The sequence below is a fragment of the Saimiri boliviensis genome, chromosome 10 (genome assembly GCF_048565385.1).
Source record: "Saimiri boliviensis isolate mSaiBol1 chromosome 10, mSaiBol1.pri, whole genome shotgun sequence".
Taxonomy (NCBI): Eukaryota; Metazoa; Chordata; class Mammalia; order Primates; family Cebidae; genus Saimiri; species Saimiri boliviensis.
In genome coordinates, this window is record NC_133458.1 from 74,049,349 (window position 1) to 74,062,152 (window position 12,804).

Consider the following 12,804-nt stretch of genomic DNA (forward strand, 5'->3'; position numbering starts at 1 on the left):
GGTGAGAGAGTTGCTCAACCCAGAAGTTCAAGGCTGCAGTGAGCTATGATTGTACCACTGTATTCCAGCCTGAGCAACAGAGCGAGATCCTATCTCTACAAAAACTAAACCAAACCAAATCAGAAAAAGAGATACTTCGCAAATTACTGAAGATGTAAGATTCTGTTTGACTTTTTAATGTCATCTAATTCATTTTTTAAGAAGAGTATCAAGGAAATAATTATCAGGTATAGTTTGGGAAAAGGTGAGTAAATCCCTAACACAGTTGGCTCAGGGTTTTATTTGGTAGGTCTAGATTGACCTTACAGCTATGAAATTCCAAGTTTGTGCTTGAATACATAACTAAAAGAATGAAAATGAAATGACCAATAGTATATGTCCCATTTTAGTTTTTATTAATAAAAGAGAAACCTAAACTCAGACAACTGCTGTATTCTTGCATCTAATCTGACCATATACTGCAGTAGCAATTCTTTATAAAAGGACTTAGATGAGAATTGTCAATATATCAGTTCCATCAAAAACTCTAGGTTGGAATATCTTAAAAAGAGCAAATTAAATATGAGAAAGCACAGGAATCTCTCGCTCAAACAAGAGGGGCCTCCTTTAATAGTCTTTAATATAGCTCATTTGCAATCATATGAAAATCCATCAGGATCAGTCATGTTGCACAATCCCTAAAGGATAAAACTGAGGGAACTCATGGATAATTTTCACAGCTTCATTGTAAAGTCCAAGATCTGAAAGAAACATTTAAGCAAACATTTAATCTACAATGGAAAGTTATAACATCAATTATTACCTAAGATATTTTTACTTATTTCCCTTTTCTCACCCTTTTGAAGTGAATTTCTAAAAATGGAGATATGGATTACAGATTCTTGTATTTAACTGTGGCGCCAAAAGAAAGAAAGAAACAAACAAGCAAAAAAACATGGGAATACCATTCATTTCGATGTTCATTATACAGGCAGTATCTGCCTGGTAGTATTTTAGGTATTACGGATTATTCCATTCCTTCAATTCATATATTACAACAAAACAACTAATATTATTTTATTTGTTATATTAAAAAAAATTATCTTTCTACAAATATTAATTAATCTTTACTGAGTTTCTTACATATATAAGCACTACTTAGAAGCAGGACAAAACAAAATGTATTCCCATTTTCCTTTAGGATCAGAAAATTCTATAGAAATTGAAAATATGACAGTACTAAACGCTAGACCAATAGATATAAAATTAAAAATAAAATTGTTTTCCTGCTAATTACATAAAACCAGTCAATACTAGAATGCTTTAGTTACCAAAAGGATGGTTATCTTCTTTAAACTGGACATAAGATGAACACATGATGGTCGCCTTAGCGGTTACTTTTCCAACCACTTCCATAATTCCAGATATTTCTTCATCAAGCTAAGACATGGAAGAGAACATCAACTTGCTGTTATCACATTTTCAGTTGACAATTAATTTGGAAAACTGTTAATATAGGTTACTAATATTTCAATTCAAGTAAGAAAGTAATTTTAAAAATTACCAATGCAAAAGTTAAAATGTAACTGGTTAAAAAAGTTTGTGTATTTAATTGTCAGCATGTTAAAATTCCTGTTACCTCGAGTAGTAGCTTCAAATCCAAAGCTACAATTCAAGTTAAAGACAAAATTACTTATTGAAAACGTCCAGCATTTCTATAAGCAGTAATTTCTTATTGAGAGGAACCTTCTATAATTTGTATTTCACAATGTATACTGTATAACCAAATATCATATGGATTTGTCTTCACAAAATACCAAAAAAGTTCTAAGTACATTAAACATAAAATGAAAAAATAAGTAAGTAAAAACTGGAAATATATAAACAAAAACAGAAAATAAAATAAAATTTAAAACTCTTGTGGGGTTAATACAGGCAGGAGGATGATTGCTTGAGACCAAGAGTTCAAGACAAGCCTGAGCAACATAGGGAGATGCCATCTCTTCAAAAAAAAAAAAATTAACTAGACACAGTTGAGCATGCCTGCAGTCCCAGCTACTGGGGAGGTTGAGATGGGAGCAACTTGATCGTGGAAGGCTGAGGCTGCAGTGAGCCACGATGGTGCCACTGCATTCTACCAAGGGCAACAGAGTGAGATCTTGTCTCAAAACAAAAAAACTCTTGAGGGAGAAAAAAGCAGTTTAAATTTTTCTTATGTAATTTTATGGTCTTTCATAAGGAATGAAAATGTTATTCAGTATTTAAGGGACATGTTCAAAAATCATGAAGCCCAAAAAAATCATTGGTTAAAAATGTCAAAGGAAATATAATGAGAGAATAGTACAAGAATTTAATTTTAGAGCCAGGGATGTTTCACCAGCTCATCCTTTTTATATCCATTCCAAAAATTAGAAACATCAACAACAAACCAAACCCAGATGAAGAATTAACTATAATATATGTGAGACTTATTAATACTTAAACATACAGGTTCCATCAACTCGATGGTTCCATTTTTTCCTTCTCCATCTGAAAGAATAAACATTTTTCCGGTGGGATGAATCTGAAAATGAAACATATGATTAAAATCTCATTAAAACAACAAATTAGTTTGACAAAAGATGAGCACATTGATCCTTAGTTGAGCACAAATCAACTTTTTTGAACAGTTTATTCATTCTATTCAATTCAGTTTATTCAATTTATTGGTTCAAATTATAATCTTATGTTACCAAATCTGTTGATGGGACACACAGTTAATTCTGAATTTCGGATAAACAAGGAATTTGTTTTGTAGTATAAGTAGGTTCTGCATTTGCTAAATATGGCAACCCTATTCCAATAGGGAGGCCCGCCCTAGCTAAAAGTTAAATCTGCTGGCACTTACGATTTAGACAGTACATAACCCATGGAGGTTATGTTTTAAAATCAGGCATGATGAAGTAAACGGAGAACTGGTTGCCAGAATATCTGGGTCCTACTCCTGGGAAGCAGCTGTAAAGAGCGCTGTCATATCTCATTTGAATGCCACTTTGCCACTTGCTGAGTTTCTGAGCATTTTAGTCAACCATCTACCACTCCTACTCAGTTTCCCTACTTGTGAAGTCAGAGTAACACTCATATAAGGAAGAGGATGAGTAGATGTAATGAACTACTAAGTAAGTCTTTACATAATAGTTCCCCCCCACCCCCAGCTTCTCAGGTCACTGATTCCAAGACTTTGGGCCTGTTTCTCGCCTGTAGAATGAGGGGACTTCACTTTAATAGTGGGGTTAGGTAACTAGCCACTACGGGACTCAAAGCGGACAATCAAGGCAGGTTTTGCAAAGAAGCGATTACAACGAGGAAACGAGGTTTGCAAAAAGAAGTAATTTCAGAAGAGAAGGAATAAGCAGATTAGTTTTGCCGGCGTCTGTCACGTCTGAGTAAACTAAGAAATCTGAAGGTAGATGTGAGAGTCATGTCTATAATTTCCCTTAGATAAGCACTGCCTGAATGGAGGCGAAAAACATTGGAATTTAGAACGCAGAGCATTTGAAAACACCTTGTTTCCGTGCCATAAAAGAGGCGCCAAAATGGGGCTATAATGGTTAAATAATTTTCAAAAAGTCTCCTTGTGCAAAATAAAGGATTCGGGAGCGCAGTGACCTGAGGCTTTCCGCCCTCCTTCAGCCCCCGTTACCCAGTTATCCACTCAAAATCCGCCACCCAGGAGGTTACAGGGTCCCTCCCTCCGGCCTCGGACAGCAGAGCCCACGACGGCGAACCTGCACACCTTTTCCACCTTCCCTACGAAGCAGACGGGCTTGTCGATGAACTGAATTAGCATGCTGGCGTTGATGCGCGCCCTGGGCAACTCCATCACATCCACCATGATTATACGGTCCAAAACTGCGGCGGGCGGGAAACTCACGGAAGACTGAAACTGTGCGCCCCGCGGGTGTCTATGGGGCAGATTTCCCGGCACCAATCAGCGAAGACTAGCGCTCCAGCTTTGCCAATTAAATGCGCGGAAACCTACATCGCCGTCGCGCCGTCGCGCCGTCTCTGAAAGGGGTGCGGAAGGGGCGCGATGCGTCCGGAAGTGGAGATTGGCTGCTTAGTGACGCGCGGCGTCCCGGAAGTTGCCGGATCCCAGGCTAGCGGCAGTGGAGGCAGGGCTTGGATAGGGGCGGAACCTGATGGTCCCCTTCTGGGATCACCGGCTTCTCCGCGGTGATTTAACCCCGGAAGTGGGGTGTGGCGCTCCGGTGCCGGTGCGGCGGGGGACTGCGGAACGAGCCTCAGGTACCTCTTCTCGCGGGAGGCGCGGCAGCCTTACTGTTTCCTCATTCTTCCGGCTAACAGAGTCAAAAGAACTAGGCGGGATTTCGGTACCAGCTGTTGCCGCGGTGCTGTGTGTGCTGCGTATCAGCTGTTACTGTTGCTCCGCTTTCCCTCTTCCAGGTTCTACTTGGGAGGCCCTGGAGTTTTGCTGAATAAAATGTGGTGTGGCGAGGGGTGGGGTGGGGTGGTTGTGATAATTGCTCCTTTGGAGATGGGGAGTGGGGGTCGTCAGTGATCTTCATCAGTTTCTTCAGGCTTTTGCCACTTGTTGGCTGAGAGTCGATTTACTCCCTTAGCTGCGTCACTCTACTTTTAGTTTCTCCACCGGTAAGAAGAGAGATTGGCCCGGTTACTTCTCAGACTTTTTTTTTTAAGCCCTGGCAACCTGGCTACACTGCGGTGGTGCCGGTTCTCTCACTCCGCTACCCCCTCTGTTTTGGCAGCCAGTAGAAGCACTTGAGAATGGGTAATGGGGAAGGACCACTGATCAGGACCAGAGGAAACAAGCTTAAATCGTTGTTATACCCTGAACTAGTGTTCCCCGAGCTACGGTTCCGCCCTCTGAGACATATTTTCCCCATCTGCAAAACGAAGGGTTAGGCGGAATGATTTGCAAGGTCCCAGTTGACTCTTAACTTTTGGCCATTTACTTGACGCAACAATTTAAACCCCCCACCCCACCCCCAGCAGTCTTTCTGTTGTTGTCCTCCACAACCCAAGACTCTGGAGGGCCATCTGGAGGTCCGGAAGATAACCCTTTCCAGGGAGATTTGGAGTAGTCACCAATCTGTCCTTGGCTATCTTGTGACCCGAAGCCGGCGGCCTTGCCAGGAATATTCTAGAATGAGTGCACATAAAAATACCTTCAAACGGTGCTGTGCAGTTTGGTCAGAAGTCTTAATTGGGTGTTACAACGTTGTGGAAACTGAGTCTATGATTTTACCCAAAGCTACAGAATTATCATCGTTCATATTCCCTAAGCAAAAAAGATCCGGTTTGAGACTTAACGTGGCAATTTAAGATTGGAGTCTGATGTACGATAATTAAATGATGGTCTACCTCAGTGTTAACTTAGCACTTAATAGGCTTGTCTTAGTTTTACTCACTAATAGTAGTTTAAAGGATTTCGTTAAACAGATGTAGAATGTGTATCAGTGGTGTATAAAAAGTTGTGGTTGTACTGGTGCAAGTCAGTGAAGTCTTTTATATTTCTGCATAAAGCCTTAAGTCTTTTGTACTTTAGCATTGCTTTGCAAAGTAAGTTGATGTGCATTATATAGGGGAGAGAGCACACATGAAAGTCTTCGATGTAATAGTTGTTTTTTTTTTGAGACAGGATCTCGCTCTGTCACCAAGATTGGAGTGCAGTGGCATGATCATAGCTCACTGCAACTTTTAACTCCTAGGCTCAAGCGATCCTCTCACCTCAGCCTGCCAAGTAGCTGGGACTATAGGCACATGCCACCACACCCAGCTAATTAAAAAAAAATTTTTTTTTGTACAGATGGGGTCTTGCCGTATTGCCCAGGCTTATCTCAAACTCCTGGGCTCAAGCGATCCCTCTCTCTCTCCTCTGCCTCCCAAAGTACTGGAATTACAGGTGTGAGCCTCTCAGTCTGTAATAGCGATTTTTTTTTTTTTAAGAGCAGTCCTGAGAGTACCAAATGTTAGTGTTGTTTCCTTGCAGTTAAAAAGACCACTTTTAAGCAAAGGCTTTCTTTTTAAACAGGGAGATGAGCAAGAAGATAATTTAAAACAACTTTTTTGCATATTTTTGAGTCACTTAAAATATTATGAAATATATAATATACAGAAAAGAGTATAGATAGCCGATTTGCAAAGTTTTGAGAGAAATGAAATGAATCTATGGAGCCTGTCATTCAGCTGAAGAAATGGAACTTTACCAGTTACCGTTAAATTCTACCAGTCTACACTTACCCACTTAGGTCCCTCTCGCTACAGCCATAAGTAAACGCTATCTTGAAATTTGTGTTAAGGTTCCTAAGCTTTTCTACATAATTTTATCACATACGTAGTCATTTCTAAATGGTACGTTGTTTAGTATTGCCAATCTTTGACCTTTCTGTAAATGGAAACGTTACGTATCTTCTGACTTGTTGCTTCTGCTTTTGAGTTTGATCTATGTTGAATGTATATATGTAGTCACAGCTCGTTAGGCATGAGCCGGGCAGTAGTGAGCTCTCCCCTAACCTACTAGAAATGTCGGGCAATGGTTTGGCAGTTATCGAATTGCCTCTCTAAAAATAATAATTTGGGTTGGGTGCAGTGGCTCACGCCTGTAATCCCAGCACTTTGGGAGGCTGTGGCGGGCGGATCACCAGGTCAAGAGATCGAGACCATCCTTGCCAACATGGTGAAAAACTACTAAATATACAAAAATTAGCTGGGCGTGGTGGCATGCGCCTGTAGTCCCAGCTACTCAGGAAGCGGAGGCAGGAGAATTGCTTTAATACGGAAGGCGGAAGTTGCAGTGAGCCGAGATTGCGCCACTGCCCTCCAGCCTGGCTGCAGAGCGGTATTCGGTCTTAAAAAAATAATAATTCGAGCGCCAGCGAGGGGCCATTCCTATTGTTCCACACCAGTTATCAAAATGTTTATCGAATGCAGACCCGAGGGAGAAACAGCTTTCTGGGCCTGCATATTAAGAGACAAAAATGGTGAAGTATGATCTTCCTGGTACACTCCACCGGAAAAAGGAAGAAAGTCTCAGATGGGCGTTCGTGTAATCCCCTAACCATGTTACCCGAGGGTAAGGAGGGCTCTGCGCTTGCGGGCAGCCCAGCCTGAGGGAAGAAGCACGGGAAAGAGGTCAGTTTTAAAAAGCTTCACGTTTCTGCTTGGGTCTCTAACAAGTACACCTTCCTTTCTTTACTGTTTAAGGCCTTTTTAAGTAAACTTCGATTCCTACTCTGGAACTTGCTTGGGTCTCTTTTTCTGCTTTATGGCCCTCAGTCAAATTATTTCTTCTGAGGAGGCAAGGACTGCAGTTGCTACGGACCCATAGGGATAGGACCCACTGGTAACTTGGGGTAACTTGGATCTTAGCCACCAGTAACAAAATGGATTTCCCCAAATGGTGGTATTAGTTTGCCCTGTTACCTGGAGTATAAGAGAGTTACAGTTAATGTATATTATTGGCAACCCTTAAGTTTTTTCCCCCAGTTTGATGAATATGAAATGGTTTTTTGTTGTGACCTTAATTTGCACTCCCTGATTACTGATAGGTTTGAACATCTTTTCAGATTTTTATTGGCTATTTATGTTTTTCTTTTTTCCTTGATTTTCCTTTTTCTTACTGACTTCTAAGAGCTTTTTATTAGTGGAATATTGTAATGGTACAAAGTGTTTTCCGTTTTTGGCCTATCTTTCCATTTCCTTCCTTCCTTCCTTTTTTTTTTTTTTTTTTTTTAAATTAGAAAGAGCTCTTTTGCCCGGCGCGGTGACTCACACCTGTAATCCCAGCACTTTGGGAGGCCGAGGCGGGCGGATCAAGAGGTCAAGAGATCGAGACCATCCTGGCCAAAATGGTGAAACCCCATCTCTACAAAAATATACAAAAATTAGCTGTGCATGGTAGCACACGCCTGTAGTCCCAGCTACTCGGGAGGCTGAGGCAGGAGAATTGCTTGAACCTGGGAGATGGAGGCTGCAGTGAGCCGAGATCATGCCACTGCACTCCAGCCTGGCTCCTGGCGATGAAGCGAGACTCTGTCTCAAAAAAAAAAAAAAAAATTAAAAAAAATTTTTTTTAAAAAAGCTCTTTTAATATAGTTAAACGTTTTCCCCTTAAGTTTAATATAAGAGAAAAGTCAATTAAAATCTCGTGTATGAATTCTTTTGTACATCATACTCTTAAAGGTTTTCTATTTTTCTTAAAATTCTTAGTTTTCCCTTCATATTTAATAGTCTGTCATCTAGAATACACTCTTCATGTATGTTGTCAGGTGGATCTCCAGTTTCTTTGTTTTCTTTTAATTTCAGTTGTCCAAAAGTGATTTCACTGTATCACCTTTTTGCCACTGACCTTCACATGTCACCTTAAATTTACAGATATATGTGGAGTCGATTCTGTTCTGTGGATCTAGTTTTCTGTCCCTGAACCACTACCTGTTTTCTCTAATAGTGTAGCCTTATAAGTTTTCATGTCTGGAGCTGTGTTCTTCAGGAATGTCTTGGTTATTTTTGTCTCTTTACTGTTCCATGTAGAACATAGCTTATTAATTTCCGTGAAAAACTTTGTTGGAATTTTGATCAAAATTGCGTTGAATCCTTAGATGTATTTCAGAAGTAATAGCTGAATGTCATCACTTACTATCCTTGAACTATTTTGGTTCTCTTAAAATATTTCCAAAAAGTCTCAAACTTTTCTGTATAAGAGTTTTGACGTTTAGCTTAGATTTACTCCTAGATACCTTGTTTTTTGTTGCTGTTATGAATGGTATCATTTTTTAAATTGAAGATTTTAACTGATTGTTTTGGTATATAGAAATGCCATTTTAAGAATTTTCTGAGTTTTTTTGAAATTTTCTATTCATATTTGAATAATTATAGTTTTATTTCATAAGAATTCTTACATATTTTATTTTTCTTACCTTTCCTAGTATAGAGCCTTCAGTACCATTTTGATTAGAAATAGTGTTTAAGTCAAGATGGGTTTGGCTGCATAAATGAAAGTATCTTTAATGCACAAATGCTCATTCTCACATGTGAAAGAAATTCACAGCTATGCAACTTAGTACGTATGTGGTAGTGCCACTGAGATCCTAGGGCCCCAGGTTCTTTCTGTCTTCCTGTACGTTCAATATCTAGTTCCATATTTATGGTCACCTTATAGGCCAGATGAGGGATGGAGCTTCAGCCATTGAGTAAATCCACGTTGCATGTGGCAGAGAAGTGGACAGGCAAGAGTATACTTTCATGAGATTCAGATTCTTTTAAGGAGCATTCCTTGAAGTTCTTCCCAACCTGAATTTCTGTTTATTAGGTTAAGGAATTTTCCTTCTATTCCTAGTTTGATAAGAGTTTTAATTGAATGGTTATGGAATTTGATCAGATGCATTTTTTGCCTTAATTGAGATGGTTGAAATGAGTATATATTTTTCAGTGTTGAACCAAGCTCACATTCCTGAAAGCTTGGTTATGATATATTGTCTTTTATTATATATTCCTGGATTTGATTTGCTGTTGTTTTTGTTTAGGATTTAAAAAAGAAATCCATACTCATGAGAGAGATTGGCCTGAATTTTCCTTTTTTGTATAGTCCTTGTCAAAATATGGCATTATGGTTATAAGGCAGGAGAATTCCCTAAACCCTTTGTGTGACTTGCAACCAGTGTGTGGCGAGTTTGCTCAGCTGCCATGCATTCAAACCCCTTAAGGGTGGGGATCATGCAGGTGAGCAGGTGCAGGAGCTGGGGTGAGTGATTTTGGGCTTTCCCCCCATGGCAGTGACTAGGGGTGTTACAGTGCCTTTTTAGCCCTGCCGTCTGGGGATGGCTTAAGTGTTAAGTAGCTCAGTGGAGTCAGTGTGACAGCCTTTTTGGGTTCCTGCACCTAGTGCATCCTGAATTCTTGTCTAGCATCCAGGAGGAATCAGGTTACATGGACTTGAAAGATGGTGAATGTGGGCATTTTATTGAGTGATAGAGGTGACTCTCAGTGGGATGATGATAGGGTTTGGCTGTGTCCCCACCCAAATCTCATCTTGAATTGTAGCTCCTATAATTCCCAAGTGTTGTGGGGGGCACCCTACAAGAAAATTGTAGCTCCTATAATTCCCAAGTGTTGTGGGGGGGGACCCTACAAGAGGTAACTGAATCACAGGAACAGTTTCCCCCATACCGTTCTTGTGGTAGTGAATAAGTCTCATGAGAGCTGATGGTTTTATAAGGGGAAGCCCCTTTTGCTTGATTTTTTTTTTTTTAATTCTCCCTTATCTGACGCCATGTAAGATGTACCTTTTGCCTTGCACCGTGATTGTGAGGCCTCCCCAGCCACGTGGAACTGTGAGTCCATTAAACCTCTTTTTCTTGATAAATTACCCAGCAGTATGAAAATGAACTAATACGCATGGGGAATTGGAGAGGGAATGCAGTGGGAAGTCCTGGAGTTCAGCTGTTTTATGGCCAATCTCCTCTCTGGTCATCTCCAGCCACACTCCCCTCGACACTCAGATGCTTTCTCTCTTCTCTCCTTCTCTGGTGTGCCATTCTGCTGCTCTGCCATTCTTCTGCTTGTGGAGCCTGGGGTTTAGGGTTTATATGGGCACAGCATAGGGAGGCGTAGTGGGCCAAAAGGCAACATTTGAGTGTAAAAACAGCCTGTCCACATTTAGGGCTGGGGGTCCAGTCTTGAGGGTGGAGCCCTTGCCAGGGACCCTGCCCTTCTGCCTCCTTTCCGTATTAGTTATACTAGTTCTGTGAAATTAGTGTGGAGTGTTTCTTTTATTTATTCTCCAAGATTGTATATAAAACGGAAATTATTTATCGAGTGTTTGGTAGTGTTTTCCTGTAAAACCTTGTAGATTAGTATAATTGTCTTTGACTAGAGCTTTAGTTTTCATAAGTAGATGTTCATTAAATTCTAAGTATTTGCTAGTTTCCAGCGTATTTCTTTTTTGAGCCATGGGTCATTTTTGTTTCAAAATGTATAGGTTTTATTAAAGTTATTTTGATAATTTCCAATGAAATATGTTATGATCTGAGGGTGTGGTTTGTCTAATTCTTTGAAATTATGTGGGACTAATTATTTGAAATTATATGAGGCTTGCTTTAAGGCTTATTGGGAACATGGACAATTTTTCAGGTGTGCTTGGCAAAAAAGAAAGTATTTTCCAGTTGTCGGATCCAGTGTGTGAATTGTAGTGTTCACATAGTTCTATTCTTTTTTTGTCTGCTTAATGTCTCTATTGATAAATGTGAAATATCCTATAGATGGTAGCATTGTCAGGTTTCTCCTTGAAGCCATGATAACTGTTGCCAGATAGATAGATAGATAGATAGATAGATAGATAGTTTATTATTATTATTTTTTTTAGAGACAGGGTCTTACTCTGTTGCTGAGGCTGGAGTGCAGTGGCGTGATCTTGGTTCACTGCTGCCTTAAACTCCTGAGCACAAGTGATCTTGCCTCACCTTCCCAGCTGATACTATAGGTACATGCCATCACACCCAACTAATTAAAAATAAAATCTTTCTTTTGTAGAGATGGGGATCATGTTTTGTTGCCCAGGCTGGCCCTTAACTGCTAGAATCAAGTAAGCCTCTCTCCTTGCCCTCCCAGAGTGCTAAGATTACAGGTGTGAGTCACTGTGCCCACTCTGGCTTTATAGTTTTTTGTTGTTGTTGTTCGATACTATTATAGATATGCCAGTTGTCTTTTGGTTAGAATTTATTTTTTTTTTATCTTTTCCATCCTGTATCTCACCTAGGAGAGACAAGACCTAAGGACTTGGTTGTTCCTTTCCTCATTTCTTTTGTGACTCAGCTGACAGCTGGGTTGGCAGGTCTCAGCTGAAGGTAAGAACAGGCAGATACCAGCTAGTGGTCAATTCCTTCTAAATCAGGAGGTTTTCTTCTTCATAAAGAAGTCACTTCCTTCTAAATAAGGAGATTTCCATTAGGACATAATTGCTTGGATGTATGGGGATGGATTCCTCTCTAAGAGAGCACTAATGTTTGACAGATCATGAGTGATTTGCTACTTCTCTGCTTAAGTTTTCTCCATAAGCCTTAGACTTTATACTGTTACTCTTTCTGTTATTTATTTATTTTTATTTATTATACTTTTCAGTTCTGGGGTACATGTGCAGAACATGCAGGTTTGTTACATAGGTATACACGTGCCATGGTGGTGTGCTGCATCCATCACCCCATCATCTACATTAGGTATTTCTCCTAATGCTATCCCTTCCCAATCCTCCCACCTGCTGCTATCCCTCCCTTAGCCCCCACCCTCTGACAGGCCCCAGTGTGTGATGTTCCCTTCGTGGTGTCAATGTGTTCTCATTGTTCAACACCCATTTATGAGTGAGAATATGCAGTGTTTGGTTTTCTGTTCTTGTGTTAGTTTGCTGAGAACGATGATTTCCAGCTTCATCTGTGTCCCTGCAAAGGACATGAACTCATCCTTTTTTATGGCTGCATAGCATTACATGGTGTATATGTGCCACATTTTCTTTTTCCAGTCTATCATTGATAGGCATTTGGGTTGGTTCCAATTCTTTGCTATTGTGAACAGTGCCACAATAAACATACATGTGCACGTGTCTTTATAATAGAATGATTTATAATCCTTTGGGTATATACCCAGTAATGGGATTGCTGGGTCAAATGGTATTTCTATTTCTAGATCCTTGAGGAATTGCCACACTATCTTCCATAATGGTTGAACTAATTTACACTCCCACCAACAGTGTAAAAGCGTTTCTATTTCTCCACGTTCTCTCCAGCATCTGTTATCTCCTGATTTTTTTAATGA

General features: G+C 40.1%; 2 protein-coding genes across 3 annotated transcripts in view; one reads left to right on the forward strand and one right to left on the reverse strand.

Annotated features, from left to right (window-relative positions):
- Positions 1 to 265: 265 nt before the first annotated feature.
- On the reverse strand, positions 266 to 4,054 carry RPA3 (replication protein A3). The gene is made up of 4 exons (XM_003921247.4): positions 3,755 to 4,054; positions 2,468 to 2,542; positions 1,311 to 1,419; positions 266 to 740 (listed from the first exon to the last, which is right to left on the reverse strand). Exons 1-4 carry the CDS (start codon positions 3,851 to 3,853, stop codon positions 658 to 660), a joined length of 366 nt encoding a protein of 121 aa, XP_003921296.1. The 5' UTR covers positions 3,854 to 4,054; the 3' UTR covers positions 266 to 657.
- UMAD1 (UBAP1-MVB12-associated (UMA) domain containing 1) overlaps positions 4,037 to 12,804 on the forward strand; it is a 279,434-nt gene continuing 270,666 nt past the window's right edge. Inside the window, exon 1 of one of the 2 annotated variants that reach the window (XM_074379494.1) lies at positions 4,037 to 4,266. The gene's annotated coding sequence lies outside the window, so the exon portion shown is untranslated. The remainder of the gene's footprint in view (positions 4,267 to 12,804) is intronic. The other variant, XM_010345692.3, reaches the window with a different exon arrangement.

Bases quoted from the DNA above. Each gene is read 5' to 3' on its own strand.
- RPA3 (XM_003921247.4), bottom strand. From the start codon at position 3,853: ATGGTGGATGTGATGGAGTTGCCCAGGGCGCGCATCAACGCCAGCATG. The intron at 2,543-3,754 runs GTGTGCAGGTTC...TTTCATTTTCAG, and splicing joins TCGTAGGGAAGGTGGAAAAG to ATTCATCCCACCGGAAAAAT. The intron at 741-1,310 runs GTAACTAAAGCA...TGTTTCTTTCAG, and splicing joins AGAAGATAACCATCCTTTTG to ATCTTGGACTTTACAATGAA.